At 40.3% G+C, this 20535-nt stretch overlaps 1 protein-coding gene across 8 annotated transcripts in view; it reads right to left on the bottom strand.

Annotated features, from left to right (window-relative positions):
- PHIP (PHIP subunit of CUL4-Ring ligase complex) overlaps positions 1-20535 on the bottom strand; it is a 65696-nt gene that overhangs the window by 43653 nt on the left and 1508 nt on the right. For all 8 annotated transcript variants that reach the window (XM_083497422.1, XM_083497418.1, XM_083497423.1 and 5 more), the window contains exons 5-9: positions 5799-5949; positions 5615-5713; positions 4743-4903; positions 1523-1744; positions 973-1073 (exon numbers count right to left, since the gene is read on the bottom strand). In XM_083497422.1, the coding sequence (XP_083353548.1) occupies positions 973-1073; positions 1523-1744; positions 4743-4903; positions 5615-5713; positions 5799-5949 (734 nt within the window). The remainder of the gene's footprint in view (positions 1-972; positions 1074-1522; positions 1745-4742; positions 4904-5614; positions 5714-5798; positions 5950-20535) is intronic.

Below are 20535 nucleotides of genomic sequence, written 5' to 3' on the forward strand. Positions count from 1 at the left end.
CACTGAAGATTTGTGGCTTAGGCAGCAATCCTACACATACTTAACTAGAAGTTTAATTAAACTCAATGGGACTTGAATAAGAATAAACTAAGTCTATAATCCTAAGAGCATCAACCAAGAAGCAAGCCTCACTGAAGACAATGTAGCTTACTTATGAATGAACAGGCATAGGATTTTTCTGTTATGCTAGAATGAATCCTCTGCTACTTTTTCTGATATATAGAAAGCAATATAAATTATAATATTAGCACCGACACACACAGAAACAACCTAGGGCAGAATTCTATAGAGCTTCCTCTACTTCTGCTGTCCCCTCCAGACCCCAATGCACACATAAAACCACCTCTAGAGAGTTTGGGGGGAGGGGAGAGAATAAGAAATGCTCACCAGCGCAGGATAGTTTGAGGATATTGCACCAATCCTGACCCGACTTCAATGGCTGCCAATTAGTTTCTGGGCACAATTCAAAGTGCTGGCTTTGACCTACACAGCCTTAAATGGCTCAGGACCACAATACCTTAAGGATCACCTCTTCCAACATGAACCGACCCAGATGCTGCAATCATCATCTGAAGCCCTTCTTTGTGTGTCTCCTCCACAAGAGGTTGGAAGGCTGACAACACAAGAATGGGCTCTTTCTCCAGTGGCTTCCTGTTTGTGGAATGCTCTCCCTAGGGAAGCTTCCCTGGTGCCTTCTTTAGACACTAGGCAAAAACCTCCTTCTCCTAGGCCTTTGGCTATTTAAACAATCTATGGCCTTTTAAACTGTGAGGGGGTATGGTTTTGTTTGTTATTATATAATGTATGTTTGTGCTTTCATTCTGTAAACCACCCTATGATCCTCAGGTGAAGGGCAGTATATAAATTTAAACAACAACAATAAAAGCCCATAACTTCCAAAAGCCACCCATTATCAACTGCAATGTTTAAAATTCCACAGTGTGCTTAATACCATACAAGAGAGAAACTAACTTTATTTTAAGTGTACCAGCATCCCATAACCAAAAGCAAATAGTGCCATCTGCCCCAGTTGAAGACAGGTATCGCTTTGAGCCGCTGCATAGTGGTGAAAACTGCAAAACAAATAAAGCTATTTATAATTCTTGATTTTTAGCAAACAGTGAAAACAAGTGATCCAAATGATTCAGTATAAAGTAAAATTTCTATCATAATTACCACTTCTATAAAAAGTTACTTAATCAGCCACATGCATAAGTCTGTCAGAAAGCTCTTCACTGCAGGCAGAAGAAAGCACGTGCACGCACACACTCACAAACAAAATCACAAATAATATTCCTTCTCCCCTGCCATTGTCTTTGTTCAGAACAGTTAATACCTATACTGTTTCAAACAGGAATGCAAAATAATCCACTTAACAATTCATACATAAGCATTTGTCTAAGCATTTGATATCTGACTGAGCAGCCCTGCCTTGTTTAAGTCAAGTGTCATAGATATCCACAAGTGAGAAGATAACATTAATAATACTCAAATCATGCCATAGAAGGAAGCAAACTGTTACCTGTAGTGATGTTATGGATGCACTGTGGCCTTGCAAAACTGCCAAAGGGGCACATGTTCGGAGACACCACACTCTGATCATTTTGTCACAGCTCCCTGCAGCAATCATGGTATTCTCATAATTAACAGCCATGTCCGATATTTCCGCTGCATGTCCTCTTAAAGTAGCAAGCAACCTTCCATCATCTGTCGCCCAGATTTTCACAAGACAATCATCAGAACCCTTAAAAAGATTAACCACAATTACTGCCCAATTGAAGTTCATGGCACTTAGCTAGTTTATGAGCTTAGCTAGTTTATGAGACTCCAATACAGATTTCATATGGATCCTAATACGGACCCTGATATACACTCATTTGGATCCAAGCAATCCCTTCTGCAAGGAAGTTTGCTTCTGATTCCTATTCAGTCATTGTACCGAATGTGAATCTCTCCTCCCTGCCCTGCCCTGCCCTGCCCAATAGCATCACACACCTTCCTTCTACAGCAGAAATAGACATATATATTTCAACAACTGCAAAAGTTACACATGCTAAAAATTAAGAAAGAGCAAAACATTAATGATATGATGGCAAAGCTACAGAATTAACGCAATTAAATTGAATTCCAAACACTGCATTAAATGCCAGCATTTCTGTTAAAATAAGCCTTTAGGGACTATTTACTGCATTGTGTTAAGACTTCTTATCCTTAGTATCATTTACAAGTTCTCAGTGTACGAGTGCTGGCATAGGTAATTCATGGAGAAGAAGAAAAACCAAAATCCTTTTAGTCTGATTGCCTACTTTTAATTATCACTTTCACTGAGATCTAAGCATTACAACATTAAGTCTGACAGCAAATTCTCTTAATAAGGGAATGTATGAAAGGAAGTTCAGTGACACCTATACGGGCCTATCGAGAGGGGAGAGTAGACTACATCTTTCCCAGTGACCCCATACATAAACAACTTCCAGCACTGTGCTCTGTTCACTAGAGCAGAATAAGCAACTGTAATTGCCACCACAACCATCACCAATTATCATGATCACCAGAACAAAAGGGCTCAAGCCCATCTAAGCCTTTCCCCAAAACTCCAAACATCGGGGGGGGGGGACAGAGAGAGAAATACAAAGCGCATATAGCCATGACTGTGTCTGGGGGCAGGGGAAGTTGAACCCATAGTTTAAAGTTACTAATACAAATATTGCCACCACTACTTTTAACCTTTTCCAGCAATCTTGCATTTTATGTTGCCATGCAGGTAGGAAATGCTGCAATCTTCCACTAGGATTGTTGCTATATTAGACCTAGAAGTGGTATCAATGTTCCAGTGTTTTATCCAAACACTCTGCATGGCACCTACAACAAGAGCTGTATTAAGAGTAAGCCCCCCACCATCCAATTGTGTTTTTCAATCAAGTTGTTGGGATCCTGCACCCTCTGCTGGTTCATATAAGGCACTGCACAGTTACAAGCAATTCAGTTAAGGCCTGCGGGGCAAAGAGTGGAAGATAAAGGGGCAGGAGACAGTATTAGCTGCTTTTGTGGGGAGCAGGGAAGACACCAGAGTTGTCAATAGGGGAGTGAAAGGAGAAATGGCAGAAATCAATGCTCTAGTTGCATCTACAGCCAGGATGGCTGAAGCCCTTCCAGGAGACAATCTGACTGCTCCTGATGAACAAGTACAATGGGTGAGGAAGTCAGCGGAAACTTCACTGCAGCCACTGCTCAGACAGCCCACTTGGTTTTGACCACTAAGATGTGCTTTACAGAAGAGGTGGCCTTAGGCGCTTCCCTTGCCAAGAGTTGAGCAGCAGGAAGGCAAGGGGCAAGTCTGAGAGGAGAGGCATAGGAATAGAATGATCTCTCGCTTCTTCTTTACATAAAAAATGATAGACAGCAGCAACGGCAGAGAAGAGGCAAAGACAAAAATGGCAGGAAAAACAGAATACAAGGGAAAAAACACATTTCTCTGAGATTGAGAAATAAACACAATGGAGGAGAGGAAACGGGATTGTTCTGAGTCAAGAAATGAAATGAAGACTCATCTGATGGGGAATCAGCAAACCTATGTTATGTGGTTTCCTGCCTTCCAAGCAGCAGGAGGGTACATAACTCACTTGGATACCTACTACATCCAAGTGAAATGGGAATTATTCCATGTTATCCTCCAGTCACTTCCAATCAACCTTTAATCTTTCCTACCCAGAACAACAGAAGGTACACAGGTGGAGAAAAACACAGAAAGTCCATCATTATCACCTTCACTAACCCCAGGTTGATCCTGGGTGATAAAGAGGAAAGTGAAATAACAAAGCTACGATACTTTGGAGTGGCAAGATGACTCGCCAAATGTTCCTCTCCTAGAGTCAGAAGTCTGAACTGCAACTGCAGTGAGATCTTCCACACAAACAAAAAATGATACAATTTTTCACCTAAATTACCGGTAACTGCTAAAGCCAGACCTCAGCCATCCTGGGTAGCTTCCAAAAAAAGATTAAAAATACATTAAAACGCCAGACATTAAAAACTTCCCTAAACAAGGCTGCCTTCAGATGTCTTCTAAATGTCAGATAGTTGCTTATTTCTTTCACATCTGATGAGATGGCGTTCCACAGGGTGGGCACCACTACCGAGAAGGCCCTCTGCCTGGTTCCCTGTAGCTTTGCTTCTCGCAGTGAGGGAACCGCCAGAAGGCCCTCTGCGCCCTACCTTTCATCCACTCGGAAAAGGAAGAGGAATAAAACGCAACCAAGGGCACATGTGACAGAAGAAATAAACACCATAGCAAAACAAGCAGAAACAGACCATGGAGTCCCTTCTCTCAGTTAAGTTCATTATGAATTTCCTGCCTCCAGCGGGAGGTTCCTGCTTCCAAAATGTCCCTCTGTTTATATCCAGGTAAAATATTGCTTTTCGCAACTATTTCCAAAGAAAGCAGGTCTTCTTGTCAAAAGAAGACTATGAGGCTGGCCTGTACCACCACAGAAAGTATTACATTCGTCCTGAAATAGGACTGCTGAGACCAGCACCTCAGAAGAGGCTCCACAGAACTACCCCCCCCCCTTCAAGAGCACCATAAGTGAGAGAAATGTAGAAATTTTGTGCTTAACGAGATGAATTAACCTTTTGCCATAAGCTACCTGCTTTGCATCATAGTAATGTGTACAGTACATCATCCTTAAAGATATATTTAAACATTTTTATGACTATGCACATTTTCATGAATTTGCACTTACAGTGAATATCCGTCTGCCTGTTCGGTCAAACGTTACACAATATACCGAAGACAAATGTCCTAGGATTCGCTTGTGCATTTTCATATGTTGATATACAGCAGTTGGAACAAGTTGTTCAAGCCTGTATTTTCCATTTAGTTTTCTTGAAAAGAGAGTTTCAGCTATTAAAAAAAAAAGCATTTTGTATGTCAGTCAGGTGGCTATCCAGAAAGAGGCAAATATCATTCCTAAAGCAATACAAAAATGGTTCCTAAATAGTTCCTTTTTGGATAGTAAAAAGTTGACCACCAGTGATCCCCCAATTCTTTCACTGTTACTATTCAATAGGAAGACAATAAATGTGGGAAGAAACAGATTATGACTTCCTCTTGGCCATTTTCTATACTAACTTGCAAACATGTCATCTTCTCCAAGCTCCCAAGTACCTTTTTGCACAGAAACTACTAACTACAAGAAAGAGAAGCAATTTGGACTTGCTACCTAGACTGATGGGCAAAAAAAGAAGAGTGTAAAGAGAAAGCATGCATGCAGAAATAATCCTGTAGGCACAGGATTAGATGTTCATTAGATGTACACTATAATCAAATGTCTGGCAGGTTTCAGTCAGTGCTGAAGTCTCCCAGACACTGGGATGTGATGGTTACAAACACGTGCAAAGGCATCTAATCATCTATTTTGAATACGTAGATGCCTTCCTAAAGCCTGAAATCAGATGTCATACTAGGATTTATGAGCACCAGGACTAACATACAGAAAAATTCTAAGTGGTAGAAGTAACACACACCACAGCAACAAATGGCCACCAACGCTTACTGACATAAATCCAACTGCTGCACTAGCAATGTTACACACTTATTTAGTAAGACTCTTACCTATACTAGGTGGACTGCCATAGTTTACTGGAGACTCTGGAGGTCTTCCACAGTGCAATGCAGCAAGAGCAGATCCCTTCCACACCACATGCTTGCAGCCTATTTGATTATATAAAATAAAACATAAACATAGAAACATAACAAAATAAGTGTACAAATCATTTGGGGGGTGGGGGAACCATACTTTTACTTGTGCGAAGCAAAGACTGTCTTCCAGCTCCTAATAATGTTTGGACTCCTGGAACGCTCTGAGGAATTTCTTGCTCTAGAAGTGGTCCTAGTCGATGGCATATCTGAAGCAGGTGATCAGGTGCCAAGTGTCTATAGTATTTTACCTGTTAAGAAGAAACCAGGAGTTAAATATCCAATATTCTTCTGTTAATTTAGAAAAGTATCGGGGGGTGATGTTTTGAAAAGGTGACAGTATTTGACACCTGAAATGCTTCTATGATTTCTAGTATACACAACAATAAAAGCAGTATTTAAAGGAGGACTCACATGAACACACAAATAAAATCTAGACTGATTTTTCCCTAACCTCATGTTTAAAATATTTATGAATTTGAAAACAAAATTATTTGAATCACTACAGAAATAGTATTGAATACGCAGTATCATAATGAGTCAATTTGAAAACAAGGTGACATATTTTAGAAATAGTATTTAGCATTAACATTAAAATGTTTTGATAGTTAAAACACTGCACATACATAGGTCTGATTCATTTAATATGAATGAGTGTGCTAGTACACACTGAAGTTCCCTTGACCACCTCCCTTACTCTGGCTGCCTCACAGTCTGGTTTGTACTGCTGTCCGAACCCAGGCTTGTGGTCTGTTTCTCTACAAAGTAGGAGCAGTTACCAAAGTCAGTTCTACCAAACCAGGGATTGCAGTTTGTTTCTCGTCAAATCTTAAGCCATGGGTTTGTTGTTAACTTATAGATCATGACTTATTAGGGATAAACAAACCAAGATCCTTGGGTTTGGACATAATGGAAAGTCAAGGCTTCCTGGATTGTTTACTGCACCAGAGGAGAAGCAAAGAAGGAGTGATCGCACAGTGTGAACTAGCACACTGTTTATTTATAGTATACCACAATAAGCCAGAAACCCTGGCTTACCATTACATGCAAATGCAGCCAAATTTGGATCTGCAAAGACAGAACTGTTTACTCTTTATATCTCAGCAGGAAAACTTTTCCGCACTGTATTTTCCCTCTCAGTATGAACCCCATCATGCAATTCATGCACTTCTTGTTCAAATACTCAAACAGTATCAATTGTGATGATACTCTTTTTAACAACGGGTTTTCCCAGATGACTAGTTTATTATATATTAAAAGAATATTTTTTCTAATTTGTGTGCACATCTGCATGTCTTTTCTCTCAATAGCACTTAAGTTACAAGGTTATTATATTCAGAATGCAGAAAAATGCAGTACTCCTCCCCAGATAAAAATGTTCATTATTATTTTAATTGCCACATGAAAATGTCATTATCCAAGTTCATCAATCTACAGGAGACAATTTATGACGTAATCAGTGACAAGCAACCCAGCTTTCTCCCTTCTCACTGAAGTAGTTGCACAAAAGATAATCTTTTTTTTAAAAAAAGCTTAATTTTTGTTTTTAAAGGGTCCTCCCGCCCCCTACCTTGCCTTTGTAGATGGGTGTTTTTCTCACTGCACTTTTGTCAATTGCTGCAGAATGACACATCTAACAGACTATTTTTTAATAAAAGAAAAAGAAAAAGGTGGCACACCTCCCCCTTTCATACTTATATAGTGCACAGGAGAATATTTTGCTGTACTCACCGAAGTGAATGGATAAAAACCAATTGGGGCATGATTTGAATTAACACAAACTGCTGGATTTAAAGGACATCACTAACTTTTTAGTAAGAAATTAAATTAAATTTACAACATGCTCTGGCCACACTTTGCGTAACAATCAATCAAAACCAAAGTTCTAGAAGTGAAAAATTACTTCTATTTGCTTTTCTCACTACCAGTTATAGCTTCTAGAGAAAATTTAAAAGGTTTCTCCCTTTTCTTTTAATTCAATTTTTCTATCATATGTCTTTGTGATTGTGAATGAGGCTTGTCAGTCAACAGGCAAGCAAAATTTTAGAAGAAAGAAAGTAAGGCCCCGAATAAGGAGGAACAAAAATGTATTTTTAATGTATTCCTCTAGAGCCTTACTTTAGTATTAATAAGCAAGAAAAAGGACACTAGTAACTAATATTATTATAATTATTATATTTATATTCCACTTTTCACCCAGAGACTTTAGCGACCCACACAAATTAAAATACTGATAAAATATGAAACATTAAAAACATATTTAAGATAATCCTTAAAAAGTAAGTAAATGCAAATTGAACTAAAACAATACATAACTGTTCTTAAAGGATTAAGAAGTGAGGTGTGACAGTTGAATAAACTTATGCAGTGTAGAAAAAGCTGAAAGAGAAATGATTTTGTCCTCTCTCCTAATACTTGATCTCAGGGCCACCCAACAGAACATACTGGTAGTACATTCAGAACAGGCAAAAATAAAAAAAAAAACTTTTATATAAAACACATGATGGAACTATGAAATTCACCGCTTCAAGATAATTAGCATGGCTTCAAAAAGGTTAACTATCCCTCCAATAGGAAAACCATACCTACAGCAATAGAGACAAATTGGAGACACTGGGGGGGGGGGGAAGGTGAAGATGTAGCATGATTGCAGAAGGTACAAGAGAGACCTCACAAGAACAGAATGAGGACTGAGCACACTCAGTATACACCAGAAACTATGGAAAGAGTGTCAAATGGGGGGAGGGGACGCAAAATGTTGGGGTAACAAAATTGGCCTCTATGAGCCCTTTGCAGCTTAGCACTCTGGAGAAAGTCATAGAGAGTCATGGGGAACTCAACAGCAGCACTCTTGTTAGAGGTTGAGGAAACACCCAAACTCGTTTTGTTTTTTTAAAAACTTGGTCAAGGATCTGATGAACAAGAACTTGAGTAGCCTTCATTACAGTTCCTTGTGAATAGGTGATAGTTTGCTTCAGCTTTCAGGAAGGCAATCTCTGAAACCGAGAAGGTGAAAGATGAGTGAAACATTAGGGTTAGGAGCAGCCTTCTCCTGCCTCCCCCCAACCCTGATACTGAGTGCTATAATGCTTCTGAATTTATAGGATCCACTGAGAAATCCTGGCTAAAAGCTGCTGACCTGCTCTGAAGACCCTCCAGCATATGCAGCAAATACTCCAGGCCCAAAGAGGTCAAGTTAGAGACGTCAAGACCCATGTTGGGGGGGGTGGGCGAGATACAGAGTAGGGAAGAATTATTTCCCCTCCAAAATAAATTTTAAATGTTTCCAGGGGAAATGTGGGGAGAACACTGTGGGTGAGTGTCCTGTGAAATATGCTTTTCTTTTCAAAGATGATCCCTTCCACCTCTTCCCTCAAAATGACTGTGACAGACACCTGGCTACAAACTGGGAAACAAGTAACTCACTGCCCTGGCCTGCTAGATGATTTAAAAAAAAGGTCAGGAAAAAGGTGGAACAGGAACTATGCGTTCCAGAGCCTGAAAGGAAAAATCTGGAAGTTTGAGTAGACTAAAATTTGGGTATTTGCAGTTCACCATTTTTAATTTCATTAAAAACATATTAAATGGTGCAATTTTATATTCTAAGTTATGATACATTTTCTTTTGTTAAAGCAGAGAGGTTTTGTTTTATAAAAAAATACTGCATAAACTTCCACTTCCCTTAAGGTTTCCCCTGCCCCTTTGAAAAACTGCAAAAAACAAAATTCTGCTTAATCAGCAATGAAACAGAGTTCTTCCAGGTCCCAGCTGTGCAGGAGTTCTCTGTAGGGTTGTTGTTCTTCCAAAGCATACCCTGGGGTCCTTGTCAGACGAGAACCTTAGAGAAGACCACATGCCCCTCAGTCTCATCCGAAATACCTGACAGACTATCCTCTTGAGATCTGACATTGTTGGGAAGGAAAGTCTGCTCTTAATCTGAAGGAGAAAGGTCTGAAAAGTCCAGCAAACAGTAGTAATCATGGCAGTCTTGGAAAGAATGCAGTCTATCTTGTCCATCTTATCTTTGTGATGGTCCTTGTTATCAGCAAGATAGCATGAAAGGAAATAGTCATCCCACCTGAAAAGAAATGTATTCTCCAACAACCCATGGTTGCTCAGCAACAGATTTAGAGGTACTCATTGTTAGCAGAGGTAGAGATCCCCAGAAGTGGAACAAGTATTGGACCACAGTGCAATCAGCATCCCATCTGACCAAGAAGCCTGCGAGATCATCATCCTCTCCCAGAGATCAACTGCTGTAGGAATGATGCCACTGTGTACGCCCCACTGCTATGCTAAAGTTCAGAGGCAAGAGTACCTGATTCCATACTTCTCTAATTACTTATTCTGGGTATGGTTGCTATGCTATGAGGAAATATTTCCAAGGGGAATCTTGCAGGCCAAAATATGTGGAAGAGTATGGACATTTCAAGGGCCTCATACCACAAAGAAGAAATGATGAGTTTCCCACAACCTACTCCCCAGCCTTGGTGAGAATCATGTGATGATCGCTGCCACAGAAATCTGTGGAGTAAACAGGACTCGCAGAGTACCTTGCCAAGAGCACTCACCAGATAGAAAACTGAGCCCACAGTCAAACAGCTTTTTCAAAGACATAAAAGGAGCCTCATGATGGCCAAATCATGTCCAGAAAGAAGCACCACAACAGGTGAACAGAAAGGAAGTCTTAGCTGTTGTGTCAGTTCACAAGCTATCAGCCTCTGGATCCAGTTAGTCAGCCAGCTGGATCCATCCTCCTCCTCCACAGATCCATAGACATGGGTGGTAATTTGAGCTGTGCAGAAGGACAATGTGCATGACTGAGCATCATCTGATTAATCTATTCATCATGAATTCTGTCCATGCTTTCAGTCTGAAAGGGCAACAGAGGCAAAGCCTGTTGCTGTGACTGAGGCCATTGCCATGAGAATCAGGCATGATCAATTACCTGATGGGAACCATGTTCCAACTAGTATGAGAAAAAGGCTGTATCCAATGACACCATCCTGAATTTCTGAGGTTAGAAATCCCAAAATACTTCAAATAAAAACTGTAGAGTTAAAAAGTACTTGCTACCAATTCAACTGCTTCCTTGCAGGGAATAATTTTTATCCTTTCTTTAGCTGTGAAGGTAATCCTGGGTGGGAAAAAATTCTTTGGGGCTGGAGGGAAGAACTCAGTCATGTGCCCCATGAAAATTATAATCAGTACCCATTTGCCAGTGACCAGGGGAACTGAAGGAATCAGGGTAAAAATACTGGGCCATTAGAGTGAACTAAATTACAGCAAGTCTGGAGCTGCAACATCAGATGATTACTAATCAATCTGGTAGTAGCTGATCATGGGTTATAAGGTAGCATACTTTTTTGTGGAGAGATGTTATTCACCCATAGTGTCAACATGGAACTTTTAAAAGCAGCAGTTGAAAGAATCACAGCACCAGTAGTAAAGCTCAGGGACAGGACATTTTCCATCACCGTCCCCCCCAGAACCTTCATCAGGCCCCCGTCATCAGAAAATGCTAGGAGTTGCTGATTGTCCAGCTGCCCATGTGAGAAGATGCTCTATTCTCTTGGGAACTGAAACATCTGGTACTCCCTGGCCCTGATTTATAGGTAACAAACAAGGGAGGGGTCTACTATCCTCTATGGTTTCCATGGAACCTTCAGAGAACAGCAGTTGAAACAGACACAAGTGGCAACATCTAAGGCCCAGGAAGAGCACATGTGCCATCACTGTTCCCCCTCTTCCTTTCTAAATAAAAGTCAGTCTTTCCTCTTTAAACAATCTTATTAATTTGTTAATATATATCAGTTTTCATCTACTTTCAGATACCTTAGAAGTCTATTGTCAGTCAGGAAGACAGGATACAAATATATAACACTGATCAGGTTCCCAAAGAGTGTGACAATTCAAGCATCAAAACATCTAGACCAGGCAAAGGCAACCTTCGGCTGTCCAGATGTTTTGACCTACAACTCCCATGACCCCTAGCTAACAGGACCAGTGGTCAGAGATGATGGGAACTGTAGCCGAAGGTTGGAGGGCTGAAGGTTGCCTATGCCTGATCTAGACAAATGCCTACGTCCTTCATGGGTGGAGGTTTGAAAGTATTATTTCCTTGTCAATAAAAGTTAAAGTATTTTTTACTATGGGGGAGATGCACACATAATCATAAAAATAAACATAACTGATATCAATTAGTTTGCATGAGAAAAGTATAACCACAACTGGAACTATCATTTGGAGTGATGAAATTTATTCTCCTTCTAAGCACTCAATTCATTCTTGAAAATGTGGTACAGCATCTAAATATCCCCATACATCCCCTCAAGCACTTTTGTGCATGCTCCAGGATTTCTGCAACTGATACTTCTGATTATAGCTCCTGGTTCTCCAACATTTGGAAGTAGCTTCTCAGCAAGCATGAACTGGTGGTGGCAGAGGAGCTTCCTGCACAGTTATTAGCTCTCACCCAACCTGCTTTTAACAACAAAAATTCATAGACACTTTTGTTGCAAGTATTGAATTTGCAACAATGAATCTGAACCAGTTTAAACTTATTTTAAGTAGTTAAACTAGTTGCTTTTTAAATGTAGTTTTACTCCCCAGAATTTGTAAATTATAGTAATAGAAACAGACAATTAAAGAAAGCAAACAAGAAAACCATGAGTAAATGAAAACATGGCTCTGGTGTATGCATAGTTTGAAGCAACAAACCATAGTTAAGATTAACAAAAGTTTAGGATTTAGACATAATGACAAGTTGTAAGTAAGCAAAAATGGAAGCCAAAGCTTCCTTAGAGCCATGCCAGAGGAGAGGGAGCACACAAGTTCAAGGCTCAGTGTAGCTCATTCCTATGATAACCAAGCACAGCCACTAAAAGCATTAAAACCAAAAAAACAAAGAAACTCAGAAGCTAGAAGTAAAAGTTAAGAAAAGACTGAGTATAACACACATAAAATATGGTGGTTGTCACTAGCTTTAGATGACATTATCAGGGATCACACAAATTTGTGGTTAATACATCTAAAATGATTATAATTGTGATAAACTGAATCCCCATTTTATAGGCAGCAACTAATAGGAGAGGAGGCTGCAAACCATGCAGCTGGTCACTACTTTAAATAGAATGCAGGACGATAGACTCTGATCTGGACTGGTCCAGAAATATGACTAGGGTTATAATACTTACTGGAAAGTAGGGACAAAGTGAGGCATCCCAACATGGGCTTAGGAACTTTCACAGCTATAATAATCAACATGAGAGGAGCTGTAAACGAGACCTGGAAGAACAGGACAACTCAAGAGCTTCTGTATGAGGTCTGATGTAGTGTGGGTATGCAAGCAGTGCCCAGCAGTGTAATATGCAGAGCTTCACAATAGAAAAGTTGAAAGGGCAGGGTAAGTGCAAATAAGGGTAAGTGTAAATAAAAGCATTTATTACATTATTTCATATTCTATTTTCTGGTCTGCACAGATATTCAAGACAGGCCACAATTTTTTTTAAAAAAAAATCTTTTTAAAAAGATCTAAACAATGAACAATTCAATCCATTTAAAAACACAATAGATAGTAGGAAAATAAACCATGCAATAGCACATGCTATTTTCAAAAACTTTCTGCAGCTTGTTATTACCAATCTCATCCTCAATTGCTACCACTGAGAAAGTCCTTAGCCTTGAAGTTACTAGCCTCACTCTAAAAGAAGAAAATGTTACCAACTTCCTTATTCCCCCACGATCTCTCTTTTTTCTCAACAAGGTAATGCAATTGCTTTAGTATTTCATTGCAGAGGAAGTGCTCCAGCCCTTAAATCAGTTTAGGTGACTTTTTCCATATCTTTTCCTGCTCTGTATATGCTTTCTGAGAAATACTTGACACGCTCACTCAAAATCAAAGTGCAAATAAATTAACCTGGCTCCAATCCAGTATGCAAAATATATACAGCTAGAAAAGACTATGCCAGCTATGTCATAACAAGAATGCCAAATGCTATAACTTTTTCTTCCCCTAAGCAATCTTATAGCACAGACGGAAAAGCAACTATCGTGAACTTCTAAACAAATATTTCTTTCCCAACACAACTCTACACCTATCATAGAAGGGTCATATATGAATCATCCTCAATGTTGTGCTAGCACAATTAGCGAGTGCATTTACCACTGCCAAGAGTCTAATTTAATTCTTACTATACTTACAGATGTGTGCCAGAAAATTGTCCACTGTTATATTTTTCTGACAGAAAAAAATCCATTTCTAAAAAGGCATTGTTTCATAAAATTAATTAATAACATAATGAATGGATATAATACATGTAAACTGAATGGTTTCTGGTGTGTGTTAACATTTTTCAGACAGCTTCTTTACATGTTCCAGCCACACATTCTATCAAAACATGGGTGGGAGGAGCAGTATTGAATCTGCCAAAGTGTGCCTAACTTTCACATTTTTAGCAGAAAGTCAAAAAAGGCTTTACAAACAAGAATCTGTACTCCCAATAAGGGTTCCCAGTCTACACAAACAGATCCCATTCTTGCCTTCCATTGAATGAATGACCATTTGGCGACCAAGTTAGGGAAGCAATGTTTAGAAGCATTCGGTAGTGTCTAGATTTGCATTCTACACTTGGGACATGTAGCTTTATCAGATAGTTATTTAAATCATTGGCATTCCCAAGATTGAATTTTTTTCTCTAGTATCAGAGGTGGCAGGCCTCTGAATGCCATTTGACGGGGAACACAAGTGGCAGGAGTGTTGCTGCAGGCTTCCTAGAGGAATCTCGTTGGCTACTATGTGAACAGGATCCTGGACTAGATGGGCCTTTGAGCCAGCAGGGCTTCTTATGTTCTTACACTTACCTATTTTTTCAGACAATTAAACATATCCTTCTAGTTTATGGAAGAACAGGAAAACTGCAGAAGTACTCAGAAACCTCAGTGAGCAATAGGAATCCAATACATTAAGTGCCACATTAAAAGCATGCTCGCAAGTAATTCCCAAGTCTAGTAACATCTCACAGGCACAGGAGCTTCAATGAACAAGCAGAGTTCTCATACCAGTACGGTTTCTAAAGTTCAATTCAAAAGAAGCAAACATTACTGATACTCATGAATTGCTGTGCCTTCCGCTGAACTGACTGGAAAGCTTATTCCTACAGGAGGTATTTGTGAACATCAAAATACACATGGAGCTCAAGAAAAAAAGTATATCACAGTTCAATTCTGCACATCCCTTTTTGAGCATCTAACAGGTCTGGATTTCTATTGCATAAACTTTACATAGATCCCTTCTCAACTTCAGTTCTTGCAGATTCAATGTATCTTACAATGCTTCTGCTATCAAAATAGAAGCCATGTTTTATCAACAGGTAACACATATTTATGAAGCACCACAACTAAAAACAAATGCCAGCACACATTGCCACGATAAGTCAACGCTGCACAGTCACATCTGAACTGCAGCCAGAGGATGGGGAACACACATATCACTACTCTGCTCCACACTCTGCAACATTATGGAAAAAATTGATCGTGAATACTGAATGCAAGCAACAAGAAATACACAACAGGATCACTGAGTAGAAGACAAAATGGTGATGAGAAATGGACACAGTGTTATCTTCTCCACTTTGCAGGCATGAACAACTACTAAAAACTCCAATTCTACAACTGCAACAATGCAATTCTGCACCACAAACCATGCACACAACTTAAGGCATATGAAGATCTCACAGCAGCTCATAAAAAACGAACTACCACCATAAAAATAACACAGTGAGTAAAAAAAAGTTCCATAGACAAACTACCACAAGCCCCTGGGAGGCTTCAGAAAAAGAAGGAAGGACAGCATATATTACTATGAGAGGACCAAGTACTCCACCCCATAGATACAACCAACCCAAAAGGCATCTCTACTATCCCTTGTACAAGTAGCATCAAAGAACCTACGTTTGGACTTTCAAAAAGGACTGCGGAAAGCGCAGATGGAGAAGTGAAACTACTAATAGCAATCACCTTGAGAATGTAAACATACATTAACACTTGAGAAGGAGGGGATACTTGGTTAAAGGCGCCCAAAACACATGTTTTATACTTAAAACACACATCTAATATGTTCACAATGCAACACAGAAGTGCAGCGATCAGTAACCCAGTGAACCCACTGAATTAAGCAGAGGGAAGATTCTAAAGAAATGGCTAAGCAGTCCCCGATAGCCACTTCTGGTATTACTGACCATATGCCCAATAAAACATGCAGTGTTGTTCATTCAGCAACCAAGAATTAACAGCAGGGGTCCACTATGCCATGAAGGCAGCAACTTTAGAAAACTAATGAAGAGACCTGGTCTGAATAGAGACATTGGATTCTTATCTCATTATACATGATAAAGCTATTTTTGGCCATCTCATCCCTTGCTTTTTCCTGTAAGACCAACAGGCTTACCACACCTATCAGCCAATCACCCATTCCCACCACCCTTCTGAGTAATGCCCCTCTCCACCCTCTCACTGTATATAAAGGTCTGGTGATTTCTGTTTCATTGTATCTGAAGACGTGTGCATGCACACGAAAGCTCATACCAAGAACAAACTTAGTTGGTCTCTAAGGTGCTACTGGACCTTACATGGCTACCTACCTGAATCTAGAACCTTTAGAAAACGATAGCCATGTACAAGAAGTTAACCAAAAGACTATACAAGTGGACAGCAGTGGAAAGATGAGGAAGAAAGGGACTAATGGTGTAAGGAGTCAATAATACTGTGTTGGATCACTTGTTAAATCCAAACATATTGACCAGCATAGCTCCCTCCAGTGTCTTCAAGATTTGTCTCCAGACACACACGAACCTGAGGCCTTAAGCTACATGCTTTACCCACAGAGCTATGGTTTGAAGGTGGACAACATCACCCAAAACCTCAGGGATCCAGGAATAAGCTGAGGGTGTTTAGGAAGTCTCCAAATGAGAAACAGGATTCTAATCCCAATGACTACTGAATTTATTCATTTGAGTTGACAACACTTACTTGTCAGGCTGCCTGCTACAGTTAAGAATAACCCTTGTCAGAGAAGGAAGGGGTTTTATTTTTTTTTAATTTCAAGGTCTGATTATTTATCTTTCTTCAAGCAGTTAATATCACACAAATTAGTATGTAGTATGTGCAAACAGACAGGCTAGCAAGAATTCATGTGATTAGTAATGTATCAGATTTATAAGGAAAGGCTAACTTCATCCTTGCTTCTGTATTCTGTATTTAAAATAAATATAAGATTATTCTATTTTTTAAAAAAATCAATGCAATGTCTATCAGAAGCCAGATTAGATCCCAATACTGCATCAGCCACTGACTAACCCTTCACTTTAGTCTCACTATTTTTTCTTGAAAGACTGTGCCTCCTCCTTCTCATTCATTCTCTAACACACACACACACACACACACACACTCTTTCACAATGTATAAATAATGTATTTTAATGTAGGTATCCACAAATTTCACTGTAACAAAAATTAAACTGGGCTCAACTTCAAATCCAGAGTGAGCATGGGACAAACTTTACTTCAGCAAGCCTACCCAGACATATAATTTAGTTATCTATGTGTGTTTAACAACTTCTTGTTTATTTTATCTGTTTTGCTGATGATTTTATTATGTACATCACAGAGTTTTCTTCTTATTAAGCAATGCAAAAATCGTCCTTAGTAAGAAATAAATGGCATCAATTACGAAGAATAGAATTTGGACTTTCATCCTTCATTTATTATTGTAAAACTCTAACCCAGTGTTTCCCAACCGGTGTTCCGCGGCACACTAGTGTGCCGTGAGACACCGGCTGGTGTGCCGTGGGAGGAAGGCGGGCGAGTCGGGCGGTGAGAGGCGGCGGCGGCGAGGATCCGCGTCGAGCCGGGGGCGGCTCCGCGGTGCTGGTGCCGAGCGGCGGGGCAGCGCGCGCAAAAGGGAGGAGCGCGAGACAGCGGAGGAGGAGGAGGCCGGCATGTCCGGGCAGCAGCAGCAACAACAGCAGCAGCAACTCCCGCCGCCGCCCCCTCCTCCGCCCGCTATCGCCGCCGCCGCCTCAGCTGCCCTCGCTTTGCTGCCTCCTCCCACCCCGGCAAGGGGGAGGGAAAAAACTTTCGCTTTTGTGCGTCCCTCCCGGCGTGACGCTGCGCGCTGACGTCACGGGGCGGGGCTTTAATGGTGGTGTGCCGCGAGATTTTTTTCCGGCTAACAGGTGTGCCGTTGCCCAAAAACGTTTGGGAAACACTGCTCTAACCTATGGTTTCAGACCTGGTCACTGGCTACGATTGGGAATTATCTAACATGCTGTCTGCAATGGCACCAAGGCATCCCAACCAGTGTCTTCTCTATGGTGTTGCTAGAACTGTTTCATTGCAACATGAATGATTGAGAACTTATGCAATTGGGGGAAAAACCAGATAGGTGTGTTACAGGTCAATTTTGCTTAACACTATTTTAATTCTGCTATTTCATACTGGTAGAGCTGGGCACTGCTGGCTGAATATGTGGTAACTGTTTTGCTTGTAATAAGAGTCCATGTGCTTAGTTAGACTACAGAATTTGGCTGTTGACTTAGAAAGTGAAACATACAAGCAATTTCATTCAGTGTTTTTATGTTCAACATGGATATAACTTTGGGAACGCAGAACAGTTAATTCATCAACACTACAGTATTTAAAATTAAGTTACATTGATCTAAAGCAGGGATGGAGAACCTGAGCCCTCCATACTGCTGGAGCACAACTCTCATTATCCCCAACCATGCTGGCTGCGACTGAGAAGAGCTGGAGTCAAAATTCTTAAAAGCACTTCAATTTTGTACTGAAAGAAGAGTTAAATAACTGTAGGCGTATTGATTCCTCTTTAAGGAGTCCACTCCTATGATTCCTCTCCTCACCTCTTCTTTCAGCGTCAAGTCAAAGCACTTTAGGAATTTGTGAAAAGTGAACTTTACAAACATGACCTCAAATCATGTTGTGCCGTTATAAAACTCTGCTGTTGTACTGGTAACTAGGAGCCTAGAGGCATTTCTGGCTTCATAACTTTTTTTTTGGGGGGGAGCCAACAAATAAAAAAAAAATCCAGGACTTCACACTTGTGTTTTTTTTAAAAAAATAAGGTGATTATACATAAACTTTACTTTACAAAGACACTGCTGCCTTCCATGTGCCTTTGTGCCTCATTCAAGTATTAACAACACTGGAAAACATAAGCACTCGAGAGCTATCTCTCCAGGGATATCACTCACATGCTGCAATGGATGTATAAAGAAGAACATTCCAACTGTAGTACTGTAGTTTAACATGCAAGTAAAGCCAAAGATTGACTTTAAAACAAGTCATTTATTGTTCACTAAACATTTCCAGCTTATTGATCTAAACTACTAGCATATTAAAAATATTCAGGACCATGCCAAAACTGGCATTGGATGAGAAACTGTTAGAATGTCAAAAATACTTTAAAAGCTTCTGTGAGCCAATAGTACCCACTCAGAAAAGAGGCAGACCACTGCAACTCTGCATAATTTACTGGTTTGGCCTTATGCCCTTGTAATAAAGACTTCACCGGGCACTGAAAATTTTGAGTGTGATTATCATTCAGTCACTCCTGCTGAAAAACAAAGCAGAACTACCTGCCCTTGGATGTTGCAGCTAGCTGTGCCTGTCCTGTATGAGTCACTGTTCTGGCCCTGCTTGCTTTCAGTCAGGGAGGCATGGCCAGATCACTCACTCAAATAAACACACAAGATGAACAGTTCTTTAAGTGGATAATTCTTATTCCAATGTACTATGAAAGTGTGGTTTGGGGAGTGTACAAATGATGGCACAATTCAAATTTTAGCTCATAAAAAGTGTGTCCTAACTATTAGACGTTTGAGAAATATTGATTTAGACACAGCCAGTAAAACCACTGAAGGCTAAATGATCAAAGTTCTCACAGATTTCTCTCTCACACATTTTACAAGCAGCTATGTGAAGGAGTGAAATTGCTAGAAAAGATGTTCAGCTCTCACTTCTGTACTGTTTTCCTGATCTACAACTCTTCACCCACCTGCTACTTGGCCTGAAAAGGGTGGGCAGTAAAATATATCCTGGAGGCATCTTAAATGCTACTTTGAACTTCCTCCCCCAAAAAAACCCAGATCTGAGTGTCTCTTCTAGTTTAGCCTGACTTGTTTTAAAGCAAGCACTCCTTCAATCAAGAGTAGAAAACAAAGCCCACCTAAAACTGACAAGCAGAATGAAACGCAGGACAGAAAAAAACAAATTCTGCAACCAAAGTGATATATGAACGCACAATAATTGTTCCATAAAACAGCACACTAGTCCACAAAGTTGCCACTGCCTAACAGAACTCTATTTAAAACTAACGTTCTGCTCTGAAATTCCACATTACCAGAACTCGGACACAAAGAGCAGATTACTGTATGCATATACTGACTGAGACTACAACCACAAAGCAGCTTTTATTAGTTATGTTCCAAGCAAAAGATAAAAGCTTAAGGAAGTTGTGGGGCTTCCCTGAATAAAGCCTGCTTACAGTTGCTCAATATCTGCTCAGCCCCATTGTGTATGTGAAGCGAGACTGCATGGAATAGAGCGCCCCCATCTCCTACAGGCCTGCCTGCCTCTCGCAAGCAGTTCCTGCTCGCTCCTCCCCTCCCTGTTCTCTCGCTTTCCCCGCACAACATCCATGACGTACCTTTATTTCTAGCATAGTGACTCTAGGGCTCTCGCATTAGTAGGATTATTATTATTTACCCTAACTCGGGGACCCCAGATTTCTGACTTCGGAGGCACCATCTGCTTTCTTATAAA

This window comes from Podarcis liolepis (assembly GCF_965112155.1).
Source record: "Podarcis liolepis genome assembly, chromosome: 3".
Classification (NCBI taxonomy): domain Eukaryota; kingdom Metazoa; phylum Chordata; class Lepidosauria; order Squamata; family Lacertidae; genus Podarcis; species Podarcis liolepis.